A 23453-nucleotide genomic window follows, 5' to 3' on the forward strand; every position below is an offset into this window, starting at 1 on the left:
TAACTCCCTTTTTGAGTGAGGGAATATTAAACACAGGCTGCTTGTGCAGACTGTAATTTGTAGTGATAAAAGTATTAAAGGAAAGCACTTGCACAAAGATGGAAGGGTGGACAGCTGCACAGATGGATTTATTTTCAGAGGCACCATACAGTTAACAAAGATAGATGTTTCAAAAGCGCGTCTTCAGCCAGAAGTGGAGCCTTAATACGCCTGCAATCACGCTGCATTCTGTCCTCCTTTCCTCTCTCTTTCTCTTCTTCGTCTCTCCTTCTTTCTTTAACTCCATCTCCCCTTCGCTGCCTCCCTTCCTTTCTCACCCTCTCTCTGTAGAATTGATTGACTATGTCTCCTCAATCCATCTCTCTCCTCTCTGTCGCCTAGCAACGGGTGCTCTGTCGGGTGTGGAGGGTGGGAGTTTCACTAGGGGAGGGATGGGTGGAGGAGAGGCATGGGGAAGGGGGTATGCATGGTTGGGTGCATTTGGGGTATGGGAGGAGGTGGGGGGTCAGTTTCACATTCGCTATGCACTGATTTTATTTTTCATGTGAAAGACTTTGCTGCTCCACTGATGAATTTGAAAAAAAAAAAAAAACTTACAAGAATGGAAAATGATATTCGAAGGAAAATCAGTTAGTCCAACAAGCAGAAAATAAAACCTGCTGCAGCTGAAGCATGAGAAAAAAGTCTTTGATGCTGGAGCCAGGATGACTCGTAGTAGGTCACTGCTCGTGTTTTGTGTATCAGATCTAGCCAAGTAGTCCATCGTTTTCCCTCCAGCTGTGTCACTGTTTCATACAGTGAGCCGTCTCTGTGAAAACACAAAAGCACAGCGGAGTCAGTCCGCGCTCTGCATGTAACTACGCCTCCGCTTTACTGTCTCCACAAAAAATAAATCTAGGAAGGAAGACGGAAAACACTCACTGTACTTTCCCTTTTGTCACAATCACCATATTCAAAATCATATTTGAGCGATTCTTCATTTAGAACAAATGAAGATGTTTCACTCTCCATCTTTCATTTAAACATGGAGGTGAACATGACGTTTGTGCTTATGCTTGAATTCAGTTAGACTCTGAAGAGTGTTCATGTACCACTGCATCGATGGGGAGAATTAAAAAGAGGTATGCAAAAGACATTGTTCTTTTTTCAGACTTGATCCTTTTGATCTACACTTAAAGTCTGATCCCCTTTGAGGAAGATGAGTTAGCATGTCTTTAAGCCTAATAAATCCACCGTTAGCAGTACTTAGCGGATGGGGAGTCTGTGTGTTTTAAAACCTGCCAGACACTGGGAAAAGAACAAAGACGAATATTTTCAAATAGACTGTGAGATAAGATGTGGTCATTTATTTTCATTAGGATTTATGAATTCTGGCCTATAGAGGATGGAGCATTCACGTAGAATTGTGTTTAACCTTGCATGTGTTTTAATTTGATAGCTATTATAACAGCTTTGCTTTCAATTGAAATAAGACCCACACACATGTTTGCAAATCCTTTCTGACAAATTTTTTAAAAGATAAATCCAGAAGCAAATCAGTAAGAGTTTATCAGTTTATACTCAGATTGATTATTCCGTCAACAAATCCCATGAATACACAGTTAGGAGGAATATGGAGGCAGCTGCAGAGGACGGAACTCCAGAGAAATGGAAAAGGCTGCAAAAGCATGTTTCTCCTAAACACACACACACACACACACACACACACACACACACACACACACACACACACACACACACACACACACACACACACACACACACACACACACACACACACACACACACACACACACACACACGTTCATATTTCTACCCATATTAGGAACTTGCATTGACTTCCATTTTGCAACTGCATTTATGCCTAACCCTAATCCTAACCATAACCAGCATATTCCTAAACTTAACTGTCACAAAAGCTTAATTCACACCTAACCTCTAGACCATAGGAACAGACATTGGTCCCCATAAGGCCCTCTTGTTCTCCAGAAGGTTAGTGAGCATCCCAGAATAGGTCCTCAAATAGTTAAACACACACACACACACACACACACACACAGAGAGAGAGAGAGAGAGAGAGAGAGAGAGAGAGAGAGAGAGAGAGAGAGAGAGAGAGAGAGAGAGAGAGAGAGAGAGAGAGAGAGAGAGAGAGAGAGAGAGAGAGAGAGAGAGATTCCTGTTCCGTATGTGTTTGTTATTATTTGAATATTCTGGTTCAGATATCTTTAAATTATAAATTTTAAAAACAGATTAAAGTCATGTCAGTTTGGAGCCGGAAGAGAACCAACTCTCCACTTTCCTCCCCCTCGTGTACATTTCCAAACACACTTGTGTAATTTCCAAATTCCAATTTCATGCCATCCAGCCTCTCCTGTCCAAAATAAATCCTAATCCCTTCCAAAAAAAGGGTAAGAAGTGAATCCGTATAACATTTAGTAATCCATCTCGATCCAATCGATGGTGTATTGATTGTGTTTGTGATTAGTAGCCCTATTGATCGCTGTGACATCACGTGGACGCACCTGAGTGATGGTTTTCTCGCTAACAGCCTGTCAGATTAAAAATAAATCCACGGGGTTTCCACGACCTTTATGACAAAAGGTATTTTCCCTCCCAGCGTTATTGTTTCCACATCTCCTCCCTTTTCCGATTAATTACTAGATGAAGACAGACGAAAGCATTAGTTTGAGCGCATTTGTCTTTTTCCAATTTGGTCAAATGACGGATAATTGAACTAGGATGGCTTTTTGAGCGGCTTGACCAGAAAATGAAACTCACGTGATACGTTTAGGATTGCATTAGAGCTACTTTTGCCTTCAAAATGTTCATGGATTTATTTTAAAAGTGAACCTAAAGGCGATTAAAAAAAAAAAAAAACATATTCATGCGTATTGATCACTGCGCATGAGCGCGGGCCTGTTTCATCACCTGTTGTCCTAAATATTTTCAGAGGCGCTTTGAGGCACAGAGAGGCCTCTGCGTTCATTTCTTTACACGTTGATTTTCATTTTTGAGCGCAACCGAGAGCAGTCAGAGAGGAAATGCGCGTCCAATTCTTCCTGCCAATCGATCACACTGCGGATGGATCGATATGGCACCAGGGCTATTGATCACCACGCTCCTCTATTGCTGGGCGCTTTCAAATGCAAATGCACCTAAATAGTAATCTATGGCAACACACTAATTCCTTTACAAACTGCTGCCAAACGTTTTACAAACACAGCGATTCAATGTGCAACTGATTCCTCCTTTTTCTCCCTCCTCTCCTCCACATTTAGGTCTTTTATATGTGGCGGCGGAGCTCTGACTGTGAAACAAACTGTTTAACAGTAGGCTGCCGTTTAAAGATTTAACAGGACAAACACGCAACATTCAAAATGCAGGGTGACATTGATTTGGCCCGGAGGCTATTGAAACTTTGCAGAAAATGTTCGAGAAGTTAAAGGTCGGTTCGAATTTATGAAAAATAAATAAATAAACAAATAAATAAATAAATGAATAACATATATAATATATATATATATATATATATATATATATATATATATATATATATATATATATATATATATATATATAGCGTGTGAATGCAAATTAAGTGTTTTTTCAGTTTAACAAACTTACTTAAAGCAAAGCCACTGGCAAACATGGATGTTTAGTCTCCAGGAGAGCCAGGAAAGTGTGTGTGTGTGTGTGTGTGTGTGTGTGTGTGTGTGTGTGTGTGTGTGTGTGTGTGTGTGTGTGTGTGTGTGTGTGTGTGTGAGTGTGTGTGTGTGTGTGTGTGTGTGTGTTGGGGATGAGAGCAGCCCCGTCCCGCTGACTTGCTCTGAGGCCTGATCAATGCCACATTACTAAACACTGCTACTTAACTTTTGCCAATAGCCAGATTCAAGTAAATATACTTTAGAATACATTAAGCGTGATGCATTTGCCGCGGAGTCATTCAAGAAGTCATGAAAAGATTAGTCCTGTCTGGATCGAGTGTGTCCTCCTGCGAAAAATAGACAAACTCACAGCAGAGTCCGGAAGAAAAACACGAATCAGACCAAACGTCCGGACGTTAAATCACAAATTAAGGGTTTTATAAGTAAAATAATTTAAGTGGAGCACTTTTCCATCAGAGAGAGACACGTTTTCCAAAGGAATTTCTATAAGAGGAGAAAATTGTTAAACTATAAATGAAGAAATTTGGGAAATAATAATAATAATAATTTATTATTATTATTATTATTATTATTATTATTATTATTATTATTATTATTATTATATACATTTGCAGCTTCGTGACAAATTCCCCAAATCATCCATTCTTCAGAAGCATTGATTTTCTAAAATGTTTCGGAAACTCCACCAAACTAAAAGTAAAACTTGTGGAAACGCTCGAAACTTTTTAGGTTATTATTATTATTATTATTATTATTATTATTATTATTATTATTATTATTATTATTATTATTATTATTATTAACAAGGACATTAAAGCGCACACGGTCTGCTGCACAATCGCTGCAGAGTCGATGCCCAAACAGCGCCGAGGCCACCTCCTCTCCGCTGTTATTAATATGAAATTAATCACCATTCTGCGCAGCGTCGCCCCAGCCACAACGGCGATATTGACACAGTTAATATTTCATATTGTATTTGCCACAGGACACATTTTCTCGAAAGTTAAACGTGAGCTGTAGGCGTCCATGGATTTTTATGAGAGGAGAGGGGTTGATCTTTTTATTCAATGATTGTTTTGTTTGAGTTTGTTATTTTTAAAAATAAGAATCAAAGCAAATCGAAATTTATTGATTGATTGATTGAGTTTGATCAGTTCTGCACGACCTGTTGACAAGGTTTTATTTGTGAGGAAATAAAAATGATGCAAACTTTTTAAATGGCAGGAACAAAAAGGATGGTGACGCAGGAGGTGTGTGCGTTCTTGGTGAAAGTTTCCTGCGTGCTATTTCTGATTGGGAACCCCGGTGCTTTGGGAGCAGAGAGCCGGCAATGAAAGTTAACATCCATCACCACCTCGACCAATAAGCTGCTCTGGCCGGCTGGCTGAGCACAGATGACGGATTCGCTGCTGCGCGGGCTTTGGTAATTCATTTTCGATAGCAGTGGTTTGCTTGGGATCAATAGAGGGACATTAACCCGAGCGGACACTGCTATTCTCCTCATGGCACGAGCCAGCAGCCACCATCTCCGGTTGGCAAAGTGCGAAGAGTTTTTTAAAGGTCCGGAGAGGAACTGCGCCAACACGTCACAATTCATCTGAGCACTCATAAATGTCCATGAAATAACAGGCGGCAAACACTGATTAGAGCTTTTTTTATGCAATTTGCACACTTCCTGGATTGTTGGAATATTTTTCTAGCTGCAGGTCGAAATCCTAATGGGCTCATTTTACATAAGATGCCAACAGACTTGGCAAAACACACACACACACGCACACGCACGCACACACACACACACACACACACACACACACACACACACACACACACACACACACACACACACACACACACACACACACACACACACACACACACACACACACTGCGGACCAAGGTGTATTAAGCAGTTATAGGTATGCTAAATGCTGATTTTGGACTTCCTGCTCGGTGCATTCACCTGGAAGGTGTCTGATTTATTTATGATCGTAAATTATATATAAAATTTCATAATTGTAGAATGTAAATATATTTATGCCTAACTTTAAAATATAAAATATTTCTAATCGCCCCAAAAAGCAACGTCAGCATTAAAATGAAAGAAAGACCACAAATATTTGTAAACTACTGGATCACTCTGGTGAAGTTTTCTTACTTTCCACCCCAAAACCCTACCAACAAAATCCAATCCCTCGATCTGAACGTGCGAACTGCTGTATTGCACCCATACCAAGGGCCCCCGCACACAGGCACCAGCCTATTGACGCATCTCCTGATCCATACGCACTCTGACATTGATGGATGGTTGAACTGAATTGACATCAGCGAGCAGCTGAAGTTTCATGCTAGAAGTTTGCAAAGGCACGAAACACGAGAGCTGATGTGCGGAGAGTTAGATTTTCGTGGATCTCAATCCAAGAGGCAAAGATGCGTCAAACGGGGTCAAAGCCTAGAGGCTATGATGAAATAAAACTCAACAGATTTAACTCGGCAACAGTGGGGGGAAGAAAAACAAGTTGGTAGAGAAAAGTTATGAGTGAAGGCAAGATGGTGGAATGTGTAATCATTAATGCTGTTGAGATTTTAGAAAATGAAGGCGAAACTCACTCGAGAGCTGAGGCAACTATTTGCTTATTTATCTAAATTATTTGTATTTATTTGAACCGATAAACAAAAATCACGAGTAGAAAAAACTGTTTTTAAGCTCTGACCTCCTTCTGGAGACAAACTCCACTTTTCTTGTGGCCTGATGTGACATGTCAATTAATATTTAACCTTCATCAGAGCCATCACATGTGTTGTGGCGCCTTGTCAGAAGCTCTTATCAAAGAAAACAGGGAGCGAGTTCTCCTTATCCATCTGCGTGCAAATGTTGCGCACTCCGCAAAGGATTGCACATCTGAGTTTTATCTAACGCGTCTAATCCAATCTTTCTCAGGAATTCGAGGTTCAGTTTGCAACGTGAAACAACACATGACACGGGGGAGGCCAGTGACGTCAGATCAGCCCCAGACAGAAGCGCGCGAGAGCGAGGATATACACACCGCGGGGGCGCGCACATGAGCGCAGGCTCGGTCTCGCCTTAACAGGAGCGAGGGCGCGTCGATACACACACACACACACACACACACACACACACACACACACACACACACACACACACACACACACACACACACACACACACACACACACACACACACACACACACACACACACACACACACACACACACAGCGAGGCAAGCGGCGCTTTGGGTATAGTAGAAGGTGAAGAGCGAGAGAAATCCAAGCAGGCGCAGACGCCTTCACGCACTGAGCAGAGGGGATTGCGGTGCGGTTTCTGTGCAGCGGCTGGGATCCGATCTTTTAAAACCATGCTGGATTGACTGCCGAGAAGCAACTGCGATCAATGGCTTGGCTTTGAAATCGTTGAAATTTTATTGGAAAGGAGACAGAGCGACAGTGGGAGAGGGAGAGAAGCGAGAGAGTGGCGAGAGGGGTGGAAATAAAGATCCTTTCAACGATGGAGCTTTCAATGGAAAACATCGGAAATCTGCACGGCGTGTCTCACTCGCACCAAACGAGCGACTTAATGAACTCCCCGCACGCGCGCCAGTCGTCGGCGTCGCATCGGAACTTGGTGTCGCACGGACGGTCGGCCATGGTGTCCAGCATGGCCTCGATACTGGAGGGAGCGGGGGACTACCGCACAGACCACGCGCTGTCTGGCCCCCTGCACCCGGCCATGACCATGTCGTGCGACTCCGGAATGAGCCTGAGCAGCACCTACACCACCTTGACGCCGCTACAGCACCTGCCACCCATCTCCACCGTGTCGGAGAAATTTCATCACCCACACCCACATGCTCACCATCATCCGGCGCACCAAAGGCTTGCAGCTGGGAACGTCAGCGGCAGCTTTACCCTGATGAGGGATGACAGGAGCCTCGCCTCCATGAGTAACCTGTACGGCCACTACCCTAAAGACATGTCCGGCATGGGACAACCCCTGTCTCCTCTGTCCAATGGTCTCGGGTCTCTGCACAGCTCTCAGCAGACTCTCAGCGCCTATGGTCCTGGGGCTCACCTCTCCAACGACAAGATGCTTTCATCTGGGGGGTTTGAGTCCCACGCGGCCATGCTGTCCCGGGGCGAGGAGCACCTGGCTCGGGGTCTCGGGGGCCATGGGGCTGGGCTCATGACATCCCTGAACGGCATCCACCATCACAGCCATCCACATTCTCAGGCAAACGGATCCATGCTGTCGGACCGGGACAGACAGACGGTGGTGGGAGGTGGGCAGGGAGCTGGGTCGGGACAGGTGGAGGAGATAAACACCAAGGAGGTGGCACAGCGAATAACAGCAGAGCTCAAGCGCTACAGCATTCCGCAGGCCATCTTTGCTCAGAGGATCTTGTGCCGGTCCCAGGGAACTCTGTCTGACCTGCTGCGGAACCCTAAACCGTGGAGTAAGCTCAAGTCTGGACGGGAGACGTTCAGGAGGATGTGGAAGTGGCTCCAGGAGCCCGAGTTCCAGCGGATGTCAGCGCTCAGGCTTGCAGGTGAGTGAGGAGACAGCTCCCAACCTGAGTGATGTGGAGGGATCAATTAGAAGTCAATGTGGCGAGACTGCCAATAGCTGCTCAAACAGACATTACTAGAAGTTATTAGTCGATTGTATCGAGTAAAACTTCATCATGACAGTTGGGGTGTTAAATGTTGGGGGGAAATCTATAATTTGATTGATGCTACAATCCACAGATGTACAAACAAACGTTGTGTGGTAAACAAAAGAAAGCAGCACGGGGCAGAGTTTGGTTTTACGCACAGAAATGGGACACCTCATGCCCCCCCCCCCCCCCCCCACACACACACACACAATAAATCAGCAGAGAATTAACCGCTGCAAAGTAACAAGCTGACAAAAACACACAGCACTACAAACATCACAAATAATTCTAGTATTTTGACACTTCTCTTGTGAACACACGAAAGCAAGGATGAGTCTGAGGCCTGGTCAAAGAGCCAGGGGGGAGTATGACCTCCACTGGATCAATATTTCAGGTCCAGGCGTCCCCTTTCAGAGGAGCGCGCTGATAAATGATCGATTTGGATCTGAAAGGCAGAGACACAAACAGATGCGTCTTTCTTTTTTGGCCTGAGCACATTGGGACACCACGTCCCCCAAATCTGATTTACCTTATGCGTGTGTGCACTCTGCTGCCTAGAAATTGTTTATTTGTGGTCTTGTGAAGCGACGTGACTCGAATATAAACTCCTTCACTGCTTGATTAGAATTTTTATTGCGACAAGATGCCCACATGAAACCCGCCCCCTTCTTTAAAACCCCTTATCACCTGATTAACGGGACATAAATGAAAACGAGACGTAGCATGGGGTTAAAGCGAGATGTGTGAGAGAGGTGCCCCTCTCATCGATGTTTGTGTAAAGACCCTGCTTAGACGAGCTGCTCTTCCAAACGTCAATCAGCGCTTCTGTGTCGTATTTCAGCGGAAGGTTCAATTAAGCAGATATAGTGGCATATTTTAGTTCCAGTCAATGCTCTATTGAAAAGCACTTAATGGCATGTAAATTGTTCCTTTGCGTATTTAGTGGGGTTCTGGTAAATAAAGATTTAAACACTCCACAATTGTCTCTTTAAGTGCCACTGCTGTTAAAGCTAATTGGGCTGCGGGGTTTTATATCTTCCACAGGATAAAACCTCCAGTTCAGCTGCGCGAGCTTGGATAGCCACATAGATCTGTGCAGCGCACACCTGCATGTTTCAGACGTGGTCAGACCAGATTAGGAGTGTGCGTGTGTGTTTGTGTGTGCCTGCGTGCGTGCGTGTGCTCGTGTGTGTGTTTTAGGCCGTCACTTTTACCCTAATTTGATCCAGTGTTGATCAATTATCCCATTTCAAAACTCCTGCTTGCCATGCAGCCGATTTGAAGCCTCTTGTTTTACATTAACCTGCTTCCACAACAGATCCCGAGGAAACTCCATGTGGACAAAATGACAAATGGCTCGCATGTAAATGCAGAGGAGAAACATTTTACTTACTGCATTTAAAATCACTATTATGCTGGGTGCACGTGTGGGCGGGCAGTGGGGAGTTGGTGTGTGTGGGGGGAGAGGCTGGGATGCTGAAAGTGAGGCTGGGCCATACTCGCTCGGCCACATCAATCAATAAATTCAAATTACTATTCCAAATTCATCACAGTCACACAAATCAATGCAGCTGGCCTGCTTAGCTAATGCAAAAAATGCCACTGTCTGCACACGCGCACATGCACACACAGTGATCCACTCGTAAAAGGAAAACATAGCACAGATAGGCCTGTTTGAGGGAGGTGGGTGGGGTTTGTGTCCTTCAATGAGGGCAGAACCGTCTTTTCACTGCATAGTATGTTCTTTATACCCACCTCACATTTACCAAGATGTTCCACACATGTGCCGGACGCCCTAGAACAAAAACAAAGCACAGCTTCATTATAAAAGCTGCGCAGGTAAGAGAGACGCGGGCAAGGTGAGGGTTGGGAGACATTTAAAGATCGCATTAGTGATGAAAACAATTCGTCTTTGCATCTGTGTTGAATTCCACACTCCATCTCAATGTATTTGGTCGGGTCAATACAGCCCTGATCGATAAGGATAGCCAGTGCATCTATCAATTATCCCGCCTCAGCACTCTCACCCATTGGTCTCTCCCCTGGAGCAGAAGGGGGAAGTAAGGGGAGGCAGAAAAGGATGGGAGAGGGGACAGCTGTTATAAAAAGAGCTGCTGCATCCTTTTTCATGCGTTTAATCTGCAGAAATCAAGTCTACTCCTCCTCCACTCCTTGGGACATTCAGTGTTTACGCTTAGTCATCTTTCAAGGCAGAAGCTGACGGAAAATGTTCAATATTTCCAAAATAAAATTCCATTTTTAGAACGGCAGCAGCACATCTCAGGCGGATGATGGCATGCCGAGCTGCACTCTCCCTTCAAAGAGAGGAGGAAAGGAAAACACACAAAAAACGTAGTAGGTTTATTTCCATCTGAATGGCCAGAGCACGTGCTAGGCTGTGCAGGTCAGGACCCTCAGGACACAGAGGAGAAACATAAGGGTGGGAGGGGGGCTCGATTCATGTTTCAATGGACTGCAATCAGTTTACAAAGGCTTAATCCAGGAGAAAAACATGTTCTAATTCACCTCCATCCAAATATACAAATACAAATCAACATGCCTTTTATTTCTGTTTATTTTATGGACCTACTCCATGTTTATTGCGCATTAAAGAAGCTTCGATGAGTGCTGTCCATGGTGCTGAAATGCATCTGTTTTGGAGCCAGATCAAGGTGGCGAGCCTGACTTTTTTCTTAACCATTAATAGCGTCCTCATATACAGGCCTTAAGCACCATTATTTCACCCAACAGCTTCCTCCCACTGATCAATATTACAATCCACAACCGCGTCAGTCACGCCACACTGCCTCCCGCCTCCCCATCCAGCTCCGAGTCCATTTAAACCACCCTGATCTGGGAGCCCTTTCTTTATTTGGTGATGCTCTCCAAAATATTCTAACACAACATTTATGTGTTGGGCAAAGTATCCCCCCGTGGTCATTTAAAATAGTCAGAATTGAACAAAACATTAGCACGTGATTAATCTGGGACAGTCTATTTATTTTTTCTTGAAAAAATGGCTCGATGTTGGCCTGTAAAATGATCGATTGGGACTTTAATAATTGATGTACAACGGGGAAGATAGGGGCGCAAAGAGTGCATCTGTGGTTTCAGAGCCTCCTTGTTCGTTAAGCAACACCAGCGCGTGCTGTAAGTATACCAAGACACACATGTACGAGCATCGCCTCTGCAATCCCCTTGTGGGAGAGCAACAGCCATTTTCGCGAGGTTATACCTCGAGGCTATTTTGGGTTTAATCCCCCTTTCTGCTTGGCTCTTTCCAGATGAAAAGACATCTCACGTTCACCATCATTATCTGTAACCCGCCACGAGTAGCCTGGTCGGAATTACATCGCAAACGAGCGGCAAGCTGGATGTTACAGGGTGGAAATTATGAACCCCGAATGGGAAAAGTGGGGTTATTTCATAAGATTGAAATTTAGCCTTGTTGTAATGAATGCCTGATTTGGAACAAAATGACGTGTCCCCTCCTGCTATGTATGTATGTGATCTGGATGTAGAGTGCGTATATGCGCCACATTGTTAAGGCCGATCTGGCGAGCTCTGAATCTGTATCGATTTCCATTCCTCGGCCTCTCCTTTCCCATCTCTGGAGCTGCGCCATCCCCACCCCCTTTTCTCCACCTTTTACAGCGTGCAACACCTTTTCTCCCATTAACAGCTCACCTTTCATAACACATGCACAACAAAACACACGCGCGCGCACGCACGCACACACACACACATATGCACACACCTTCAGTTGTGAACTGCTCTCCTGGATATTTGTGATAGTAGCTCCCCATATGAAGGGGTGGGATTAGCAGAATTAACGTTCACACAATCGTTTAACCTCTTCACACACGCACACACACACACAGGCGCGCGCGCGCGCACACACACACACACACACACACTGCTCTGACCCTATTATTCAAAAATAATAGAATTTTAATAGAAAACGTTTTGCCGCCTGCGCTGCATCCCATTTCGTCGCCGCGGCGGACACGTTTCAATTCACACGAGGTGAGCAATTATAAATGCAGCCGAGGTCTGGACTCAGTACAGTCTCCAATCCCGTCTCTTCTATTTTAGATGATCAATCCCTACGCTACTCCGTCGCCCCCTCGCCAAAGCCGATCGATAGGAGAGAATGACCTTTAAATCAAATTGCTGGCAGAGTCAACGGAATGCACGCGGCCAGCTTGGAAGGGTTAATGGTACCGCGAGCCTGCGCTCCCACATAAAGCAGGCCAGATGCATACAAACAAACGGGTCTCAAAATAGAGAATAATGTGATTAAATCGCATTAATTACAGTTGGGATAAAGTGCGTGAAGGCGGAGAGGAACAACAGCTAATCAGAACGTGCAGGGCTTTTGACCCATCACAATCTACTGGCTTACTCAACAGCTGGGTTAGGTTCCAAAGATCAGGCTTGTTGTGCAAATTAAATGCTGACCAAACCTCATCAGCACTCTGTTGATCGAATTATGTAACACCAAGTTACCCTCTTTAGAAAAAATTTCATGTGCATCCTTTTTCTTTACTCGTCTCTTTTGCAAACCTGCAGAATGTTTCAGTTGTCAGTCCACCCCTCCAGTCTGCTTGCTATGAAGATCAGATGTTCTCACTCCCACACAGATGACTCAGATACTCAGATTACCTTTTTTAAGTAGATTGAGGGTGGAAGACCCCCATCTCCTCCCCAACAGGTAATAAATCAACGTGAGGCAGTGAATCCGTACACCCGTCCTTATCTGAAGCCACGACGGGCCATTGGTTATTAAGGGGCTGATGATGGCTTGTTTAATGCACAGAGTAAAAACACAAGGCGAGGACACAATCCGCACAAATTAAAGGGAAACCTAAATCTATGTTTAACCTTAAAGACATTTGAAGGTGTTGATCAACACAAGCGCGTGTTGATTGTGAAATAAATAATCAAATAAAAAGAAATTTCTGCCTGAACAAAAATATCAGGTGACATTTTCCTTTTCGTCTCAAGTCAAGATGAGGGAATAAAAGCAGGTGAAACAATCCATCTGACAAATTATGCTGCGGAGGAAATCAGAGCCCTGGTGGTTTGCATGGAGCAGTGTTGGTCTTTCTGCAGGGTCGATCACAACAAAACCACAAACACACACACACACACACACGCACACACACACACACACACACACACGCACACACACACACACACACACACACGCACACACACACACACACACACACACACACACACACACACACACACACACACACACACACACACACACACACACACACACACACACACACACACACACACACACACACACACACACACACACACACACGGCTAATTGTACCCACAAATGCAACCTAAAACTCCGGTTGGGGAACCCCACACAGATCAACAGAGGAACAAAACGACAGTGAAATCAATTGATGAATGAATTGAAATAATTTGTGTTATTAAAGGTAACAAACTGACTTCCGGTTTGTCTAGAATGAATAATTCGGTCGAGACGACAATACGTTGACTTTATTGTTTATTCGTTCCTTTAATTTAGATTTTTCAACTTTTGGGAAACATTGCAACTTGCGTGTGTGTGTGTGTGTGTGTGTGTGTGTGTGTGTGTGTGTGTGTGTGTGTGTGAAATTGATGTTTGTTTTCATGATAAAAAACAGACGTTATAAAACGAATTACTATTATTTTAAGTCAGCCAATTATTATTATTATTACCGTATTATTATTATTATTATTATTATTATTATTATTATTATTATTGAACGCTGAAAAATTTAGCAAATAGGAAAAATCTACGACGTCTTTTTCCAAAATAGTAAATTTATTTTTTGATTTTGTAGATTTGTTACCTCCGGTACCACAGAACTACAAACACAAAATAATAAGCATACATGTAAATAACAATACTCTTAAAACATTAATCTGAATTATATTTGTTTTGTTTTGAAGAAGAAATGTTGATCAGCTCAAACAATAACCCCAATGACGCACGATTATTACATTTTCGGCATCTTCTTATGCCTCATGAGGACGTGGACATTTGAATAAAACCAGGCGGATTCCTGCATATTGGAAGCGTGTGTGTGTCTCGGTGAAAAGCCAGCGGTGTCATCAGACTGCAGACCAGACTGATGCGACAGAATAAAATATTACAACCCAGGTGACATTTGGAGATATGTTCTTCCTATCTCTAAACAAACATGATCAAAAGATGCAGCTGTTCTAAAGCTGCACGCCTCAGAGAAGCAGCGGTGTAATTATGAAAAGAGGGCAAACTTCGACCTAAATGACCTCTGCATATCCTGTCACAGTCCCGCGAGACTTTAAAGCTGTTGATAATTGGTTCAGTGGAAAAAAATATTCAGGTTTGTAATCATTCTTCTCTTTCTGAATGATTGCAGTGCTTGGTATATGAGTTCGATTCTGTGCAGCTTTTCCACTCATTACTGAAACCACTTATTTATTAAAAAAAACAATGATATTGGTATATTTCAGCAAATACATAAATACTGTACTAGGATGCTTTTTTAATTTTTTTATTACATTTTCGTTTGATGACAACTTTTTGTTCTATACGATCAGGATTGGAATGTGTTTTTATTTCCCTAAAAATGTAATATGTTGAAAAATAGTGTCAAACAATAACACACCTATGTGAAAATAAATAAATCATGCTTCCTCACTTGAACTCAGTAAAACAGAAGGGTTATTATAATAGCAGGCAGGAGAAAATGTGATTAAAATTTATAAGAATAAGAGAAATAAATGATATCCACAGGTTTGTTAAGTCACGTGTTTAAACGCCTGAGTTCGTTTAAACCTCAAAAGGAGCAGGCTCACCACAGGCCGCAGCTTCACGGATTTTCTCTTGCCTTTAAAGAGCATTTTAATTCCGTCTGATTCAAATTGTACATCTTACTGATAGTTTATGACATTTTTATAACATATTTGCATTATTGTGTGTGACCGCTTAATAAAAAGAGAAGGCTAAATCTGCAGATTTAAAGGTTGCAACAGAGCGGGTTATTGAGAGAAAATGCCTTCCAGCCCGGGAGGGAAAAAAAGGCAAGCAAACAAATTGTCCCTCCTCATCAGTATATTAACACCAATTCTCAGTCATTAAATTAAGGAGTATTGAGCTGGAAGTGTGTCAGACTGGTGAAAGACAGAAAGAGAGCTTGGCACTGCCCTGCAGCCAAATGCCACCGCACAGAGAGAGAGAGAGAGAGAGAGAGAGAGAGAGAGAGAGAGAGAGAGAGAGAGAGAGAGAGAGAGAGAGAGAGAGAGAGAGAGAGAGAGAGAGAGAGAGAGAGAGAGAGAGAGAGAGAGAGAGGATGTTGTTTGCAACAGCTGAGAGACATTGCTTAATAAATGGGCTGAAAGTAATTTTATGTAAAGTGGTTTTTGTTTGAAATGAAGCACAGAGCAGCTATGAGAGCGCGCGCTGCAGCGAGGAGGACTCGAATAAAAGAGCGGCAGCGCGTGAGCGTTGAACTGGATCCAGTGAGCGTGTTTACTGGTAAATTAATCAAATCAACACCGCATCCTTTGCGTTCACGGGGTTGTGGGACAAAAAGGGGAGTCAGAAAAGAACCTCCACGTGTTTTTATTTAAAAAAACAAAACAAAACCGCACAGGTAGAATATTAGGCGGTTTGACTTTCTCATTATGAGGAGGAAGGGCAGCGCTGATCAATAAATGATTAATGCTCGAGATGGACTCACATTCGCAGACGGGCAGCAAGGTGCACATGTTCACACACTTGTTTTACTCCTCATGACTTAAACAGCAGAGTCGGATCATCACACCAATGCCTGTGCTGTTATCATTTTTTAGATTTAAATGTATAATTTATTTATTTATTTATTTGTATCTGCAGCCCTTCGCTCCACGTCCCCTCCCTCCTCCGAGGTATAATTAATTGGACGAACTGAATTTCACACACGAATTATTCACGAATCTATCGATCGATATTGAACACCCAGGGCCTCTCTCTTAACCCCGCTTGGTTTGTCGTGAAGCGAGGAATATTAACGTCGTCATGTAGAAAAGACAAGAAAAATGGTTCCAGTTTTAAACTAAAATAAACACAATTCTCAGTAGAAAATTCACAAGAAAATAAGTGTTTGTTAATGTGGGATCAAACCGGAAGCGCGCCTTTTAAACGCAACATAATGTGCGCAGAAGAGAAATAAAAAACGGAAAGAAACTCGGGATAAACGAGGCTATTGACGAATCTTTGCTTGACGAATCCATTCAAAGTAGGCCAGCCGCTCTTCACAGATTTACAGAAAGCCCAGCCTTCTGCTATCAGCAGGATGTACACTTCAGAACCACTCAGAACCAGGATCTGGGCGCACGTCCGGCTGCTTTGTGCATGACTTTCTGTCCGTCTCTCTCTGCTCGGTGCCTACTGTAGCTCTAAAAGCTGCAATGATCGATTTTTTTTCTTTTCTACGCCGAGCTTGGTTCAGTAATCAGGGCCCCCTTCCTCACCGATCGATCGGTATTGATTACTAAATCCAGCGCCTGTAGCAAAGGCAGAGCACTATGGAGCCCCATGCAGACCGGGACACGACCAGAGCGTCACCTGCCGGCGGAAACCAGGTGAAGCAGGCGGTCGATGAGGGGGGCTGGACGTGACCATCCAGTGGAAAGATGGCTGAGAAGACATGATCAGACACTGGTTCTCCTTCCTTCCTGTGACTTGTTTTAAAAACAAATAAATGTGGATAAATTATGAATCATTGTGGTTTTATATGCATGAAAATAAACCAGTGAGAACGTATTTACAGTAGAATATGACACTAAAAACAATCAGAAAAAATTACTCAACCAATACTCAATAAACCTCATTTTATTTTTTGCTTTTTATAAAAAGAAAATCTGAAATAAATTAAAAGTCTTTGTGCATTATTTGTAGTCTCAATGTGTGTGTGTTATTGTGTAAATAAGCTCTAGTGTGTGTGTCTGTGTGCATTATGATATATAGGCCTGTGTGTATTTGCGTGTGTGTGTTTGTGTGTATATAGGCCAATAGTGTGTCCCTGTGTGTATAGGCCAATATTGTGTGTGTATGTGTGTGTGTTACTGTATATAAAGGACTGTGTGTGCATGTATGTGTGTGTGTGTTGCTGGCATAGGCATGTTTGTGCTTGTGCATGCATGCATATGCATGGGCATGTGAGTGTGTATGTGTGTGCCACTGCATAGGCCTGTGTGCATGTGTGTGTGTGTGTGTGTGTGTGTGTGTGTGTGTGTGTGCTTGTTACTTTTTAAATAGGTGTGTGTGTGTGTGTGTGTGCATGCGTGCATGTGCATGTGAGTGTGTATGTGTGTGCCACTGCATATATAGGCCTGTGTGCATGTGTGTGTGTGTGTGTGTGTGTGTGTGTGTGTGTGTTTGTTACTTTTTAAATAGGTATGTGTGTGTGTGTGTGTGTGTGTGTGTGTGTGTGTGCATGTGCATGTGAGTGTGTGGTTCAGACAAAATGCAATACATATTTATTTACAACTTTGGATGAGATGAGAAGGAAGAACAGAATAAACTAAACTGCACTTAAACTTATAAAAATGATAAAAACAATCACTTAAACCAAGAAGATCATGTTTTATCCATACATTTTAAAATTATGTTGTAGATGCAAGGGAAATTTGTGAGAGTAAAAAAAAGTCATTTAATGTTAAACAAAGATGACAACATAAATACAAATGCTATTTAGCAAAGGAACACCGTGTCACAGAACAGGAGAACACACTACTAAACTAGACTCAACCATTCTCACAGTTTTAAATCCTCGTAGAATGATTCTAGGAATCAGAAAGAATAACCATGAAAGTCATTCAGTCTGGTTTAAATTCACATTATTTAAAAATCTGGAGACCATAACCTCTGGTGGCTTTGTTTTTTACACACATGAACACACTCACGTTCATGGTAGCAGTCGATAAAGAGATGTAACCAGTCCACCAGCAGATGGTGCTGGGATAGACAAGAACAGTGACCTCTGTTTTCTGCACAGCCTCTTTAAGTTTCATAAAAATCAGATTATCCAATAAAGGCTATCAAACATTGCAGAAAGGCATGCTCTCATCACCTATTAGAAAGTTGATTTGTTATTTTAAAAAAGTTTCAACAGAAAAAAAGGCATTCAGTCGGAGTTCTAACAAGTCTCAGACAGCCTGACGTCTCTCCTGGCTTTCCCACCACTGTGGGAACGGGAGCGGCGGAGCTGCGACGTATGTTTAGGCTCGCCGTCCTGCTGGGAAACAAATCCTCTTCATAGGTTTGATCCAGACAGGCTGGCGTGTGTCTGATAAGAGTAGAAACCTCCCACAGATCTGTACGATCCAGCACTCGCACGTGGAATCATTCCTAAAATAAAAATCCATATTTGCTGAGTTACATGCATGAGTAATCATCCAAATCGGTGTTTGAATTATTCAGGGTTTTACTTTTTCTCCAAATGACATGTTGGTTAAATAAACATGAAGTGAATGAGCTGACTTAATTTAAGAAAAAAGCTAATTACTAACATGGATCATAGATTATTGCAAAATTGATGACTGACAAATTAATCAATTTGTAAAAAATCTATTATACAAGCTGGCCGCCACTGTTTGTTTCTGGGAATTAGAAGGTGGTATTTAGTTCAGCTTGTGTTCTTCTAAATGTCACCAGAAATATGAGAGTGGAGAGTTTCTTACACATGGTAAAAATATATATGCTTAATTTCAAAAATTACATCTTCACTGAAAATAATTTCACCTGAAGCCCAAATCATTATCTCACACTCCCGTGCTCCTTTGTTTTCTCCTTTTATTATTCTCCGGGCTTTAATAAATCAACTAGAGCGGCGAGATATGCTGCGTTCACACAAGAGCACTTTTGCACAAATTTGTGTGTGGCACATTGGCATGTGTCCCCGTGCATGACATACACAGCAGCAGCGTTGATTTAAAATATGAAGATGATGGATGTGCAAGTGTGCAGGTTAGATGTCTGTAGTAAACAGATTGGACTGCAATGGCTGATCAATGGGCTCTGTTCCACTGTAATTAGACACACAGCGCCACTGCTTGGCTCCAGCCACTTCAGCATAATCACAATCGCCCTGCACGCACACACACACACACACACACACACACACACACACACACACACACACACACACACACACACACACACGCACGCACGCACGCACACACACACACACAGTGTGGGAGTGAGACATTACTGAAAGTATGAGACAATGCCATCAGCAGCAGGTGGAGACCCCACAGGGATGGCATCTTTCTCTCCCTGATTTGCTCTCTTTTAATTGAGGCGGTGGGGTGGCTGAGCGGGACACACAGTCCGTTCTGGGAGGATTCGATCTTCAGTCAGCAGGGGAACGTGTGGCTGCAGAGTTGGTGCCATAACCATCCACACACACATTTATAAACACTCACACACATCATCTCTTGGTACCATTTCTGCCTTTTTACTCTCCACCCGTCTGCTGTTTTCTTTTTTTCCACACGTCTACTTCAAATAAACCAAGTTACAACACACTTACCCACAATCCCACACTCTATTAACTATTAATTTCAGTGTTTGCTGTGCAAAACCCCATCACCCCGTCGGACCCCCTCCCAAATGTAAGAGTGCACAGCTTTCTTTTGAAAATTGCTCTGCGTATGGGAAGGGGCTCATAGCAGCCGGAGCAAGCACCTCTCAAGTGTTTGTGTTTGGGGAGTGTGTGTGTGTGTGTGTGTGTGTGCGTGTGTGTGTGCGTGTGTGTGTGTGTGTGTGTGTGTGTGTGTGTGTGTGTGTTTATAAATACCCTCTCAGAGCTCTGTAGAGTGGGCTCCAGTGGGCTCTGTTTGAAGTAGCAGACTGTAGACCTGCTGGGGGGGATCTGACCCCAGTCCCTACAGAACCCCCCCCAATTCCTACAGCAAGTCGGTCAATATCTCGCTTTCTCCTTCACATGCCGCCCTCCCCTCCTCTTTCTTCCTCTCAGCTACTCTCTTTAGTTCTTACACACACACACACACACACACACACACACACACACACACACACACACACACACACACACACACACACACACACACACACACACACACACACACACACACACACACACACACACACACACACGCACACACACACACACACACACACACTCACACACACTTTGTCTGACTCCTGCATCTTTTCTCTTCTCGTTTCTATTCTTCCCTGTCTCCTCTAACCCCCCCCCCCCCCCACACACACACACACATACACACGCAAAGACACAAAATGCTTACTTTTGTGCAACAGTCACTCAGTCCCCCATTGCGACTCAAACTGCATTAATATTGAATCAAACAGCAGTGTCTCCAGCTAGCAGGCAGCAGCCAGTCCCACTGCCGTGCCCTCCCCACCCCATCCTTCTCTCACCGCAGGCTGGCTCCCTGTCTGCACTCTGCAGGATGGAAGGAATATTCCCACTGGGCAGGAGGCATGGATTAGCTTTAAATCAACTTTAATATGGCAGTACAGATAGAGCTGTAGCATCTTGGCTGACGTATTAACTAGGTTTTATGTGTTCTAATAACGTTTCCCTCCACCTTCTGTTTTTGTGGTAACAAAATGACTTCTGTAAATTTACCTCCTTGTTTTTTGTCTTCTTTCCCTGCTTCTTATCACCGTCCCTCCTACCGCTGCCACCAACAACAAGCCTGCAAGCGCAAAGAACAGGAGCAACACAAGGACCGCAACACGGCACCCAAGAAACAGCGCCTGGTCTTCACCGACCTGCAGCGGCGTACACTCATTGCCATCTTCAAGGAGAACAAGCGTCCATCCAAGGAAATGCAGATCACCATCTCCCAGCAGCTCGGCTTGGAGCTCAGCACTGTCAGCAACTTCTTTATGAATGCACGTCGCCGCTGCGTGGACCGCTGGCACGATGACCATGGCACCAGCCCCGGGCAGCCGGGCACATCCACCACCACCTTCTCTAAGGCCTGATAATGGGATGAGGCCTTCAGAGGGTTAGGAGGGGACCAGGTCAGAGCAGTAGGCATCACAGAAAGTTGGCTGTGAAACCTGTCTCCACCTGACCTGGACTATCTGAATGTGCCCTCTGCCTAAAAAAAATCTTTTGTGCCATGCAATCATCTTTTTTTGTCAGTCAAAATGTTCAAACTCTCACCTGAAGAAGCATAATCTAAGAGGTGAGGAGTGAAGTCAGGTCCAATCCGCATTTCTCACATAAGGACAATCATTGATTTTGTCTTTGATGAAAATGATTTTTAAGGCATCTTACAAAGCAAAGAGACACCAAAGAGTTGACCTTTTTTCCCCTTCTTTTTAATAGCCTTTGCATTTCGTCGGCCTCCGTCGCCGTTTCACCCGAGTAGCCACTGGTACTGCTTTTCCTCTCACCTCCTTTGTGTCTGCCTCCTTATTCACATCCTCTCAACTCACATGGAAGCAACAAGGGCGAAAGAATGGCAATAAATCTGACAAGACAACTGCACATAGCCTTATTATCAGTGCCCCATCCTGCACACACACGCACGCACACGTACACACACGCACACGTACACACACACACACACACACACACACACACACACACACACACACACACACACACACACACACACACACACACACACACACACACACACACACACACACACACACACACACACACACACACACACACACACACACACACACACGAGCCCATCACAAGGAAAACAACAGCAGCAAGGCTCTTTCATTTTTCCACGCCTCCCCCTTCTCCTCTAGTCTCCTTCATTGCTCAGCCAAAGGTATTCCCTGTTGGCCAGTCATTTCAGAGAGCAGCTCAGCCTGATCATACAGCGAACTAATGAATTGAAAAATGAATCGATGCAGACGGAGAATGTGGGTCCTTGACCCCTCCTGAAGGTGAAACTGGAGACGCTCGGCAGGAGATACTCAGGTCTTCCAGGCCCAGGTTTTATTTTTGCACAGATGTCAGAGGCCTGCAGGGAGACGCGTCGTTGTTCCTCGTTGCCTGAGCCAAGAGTCCGTGTTTCTCTGACCAACAGGAGAGGCAGGTGAGACGTCTGGACACGCTCTTTGTTCGGCTGGGAGCTTTCTCTCCGAATCAATAACGGAGAGCCATTCGATGACAGCAACATGCACGGGCGTCCGGCCAACCACGTTACAGCTGCATATTAAAAGCAGAGGAGCACACGGAAGCCGGTGGAGATGGGGGGACACAAAGGCCTCTCCACAGAAGCAGCAAGCAGCACACCACTCCATCTTGGTCCTGTCTGTAATGGCAGAGCTACAGTGCCCCCTGCTGTTGGCAGCAGAGACCTGGATCCAGCAGAGCAAAGGGGGTTCAGAGCAGAGGGGAGGGAGGGAAGAGCCACTGGATGCTGAGGAGAAGTCATGGCACAACACATTCAGGCCCTCGCAGCTCTTTGAAGGCAGATCAATAGCTAACCATTATCCTATTGTTGTTCCTCATCCAGCCAGCACTGGTGAAGCTGGAGGAAGAGGAGGGAGGAGGAGGGAGGAGGGGGGGAGTGGTGGTGAAGCTGAATGATGAAAACACAGGGATTTAGGAAAAAGAAGGCATGGAATTATCTGGGCAATCTGAGAATCAACAAATCACCAAAATTACTCTGAAAATAAAGAGAAGGGAAAAGTACAACAGAGTCAACCGTAACAGAAAGGCGAGATGGACACGGTGGGATTTTTATTTAGGTTGTCACGGGAGGCTTCATGTATTCTCAACTCATTTATCATCCATTTCATCTTTTCACTGAAACAAAAAAAACGTCTCAACCCATGTGATCTAAAGAAAAAAACCACCAGTAGCTAACCCGAAGCTAACGACACACTCAGCTGTTAAAACGCTACAACGAATAGTGCCAATGCTTACTGCCTTAATGTGAGTCAGAGAATATGGTACTAGGGTCAACACACACCTACAGTGCGCCCCACTGGTGATGGGCAGTGTGTGCCATAGAAACCAACAATCAGCTTTTAATGGAAACAAAAATATACTTTTTTAAGCAAAAAAATAAAGACAAAAAGAAGAATCAGATTTCAAAGGTGTTCAATA

At 44.0% G+C, this 23453-nt stretch overlaps 1 protein-coding gene across 1 annotated transcript; it reads left to right on the top strand.

Moving 5' to 3' along the window:
• Positions 1-6743: 6743 nt before the first annotated feature.
• Positions 6744-22048, top strand: onecut3a (one cut homeobox 3a). The gene is made up of 2 exons (XM_015971537.3): positions 6744-8229; positions 21060-22048. Exons 1-2 carry the CDS (start codon positions 7191-7193, stop codon positions 21350-21352), a joined length of 1332 nt encoding a protein of 443 aa, XP_015827023.1. The 5' UTR covers positions 6744-7190; the 3' UTR covers positions 21353-22048.
• The last annotated feature ends 1405 nt before the right edge of the window (positions 22049-23453 follow it).

This window comes from Nothobranchius furzeri, chromosome 8 (genome assembly GCF_043380555.1).
Source record: "Nothobranchius furzeri strain GRZ-AD chromosome 8, NfurGRZ-RIMD1, whole genome shotgun sequence".
Lineage (NCBI taxonomy): Eukaryota > Metazoa > Chordata > Actinopteri > Cyprinodontiformes > Nothobranchiidae > Nothobranchius > Nothobranchius furzeri.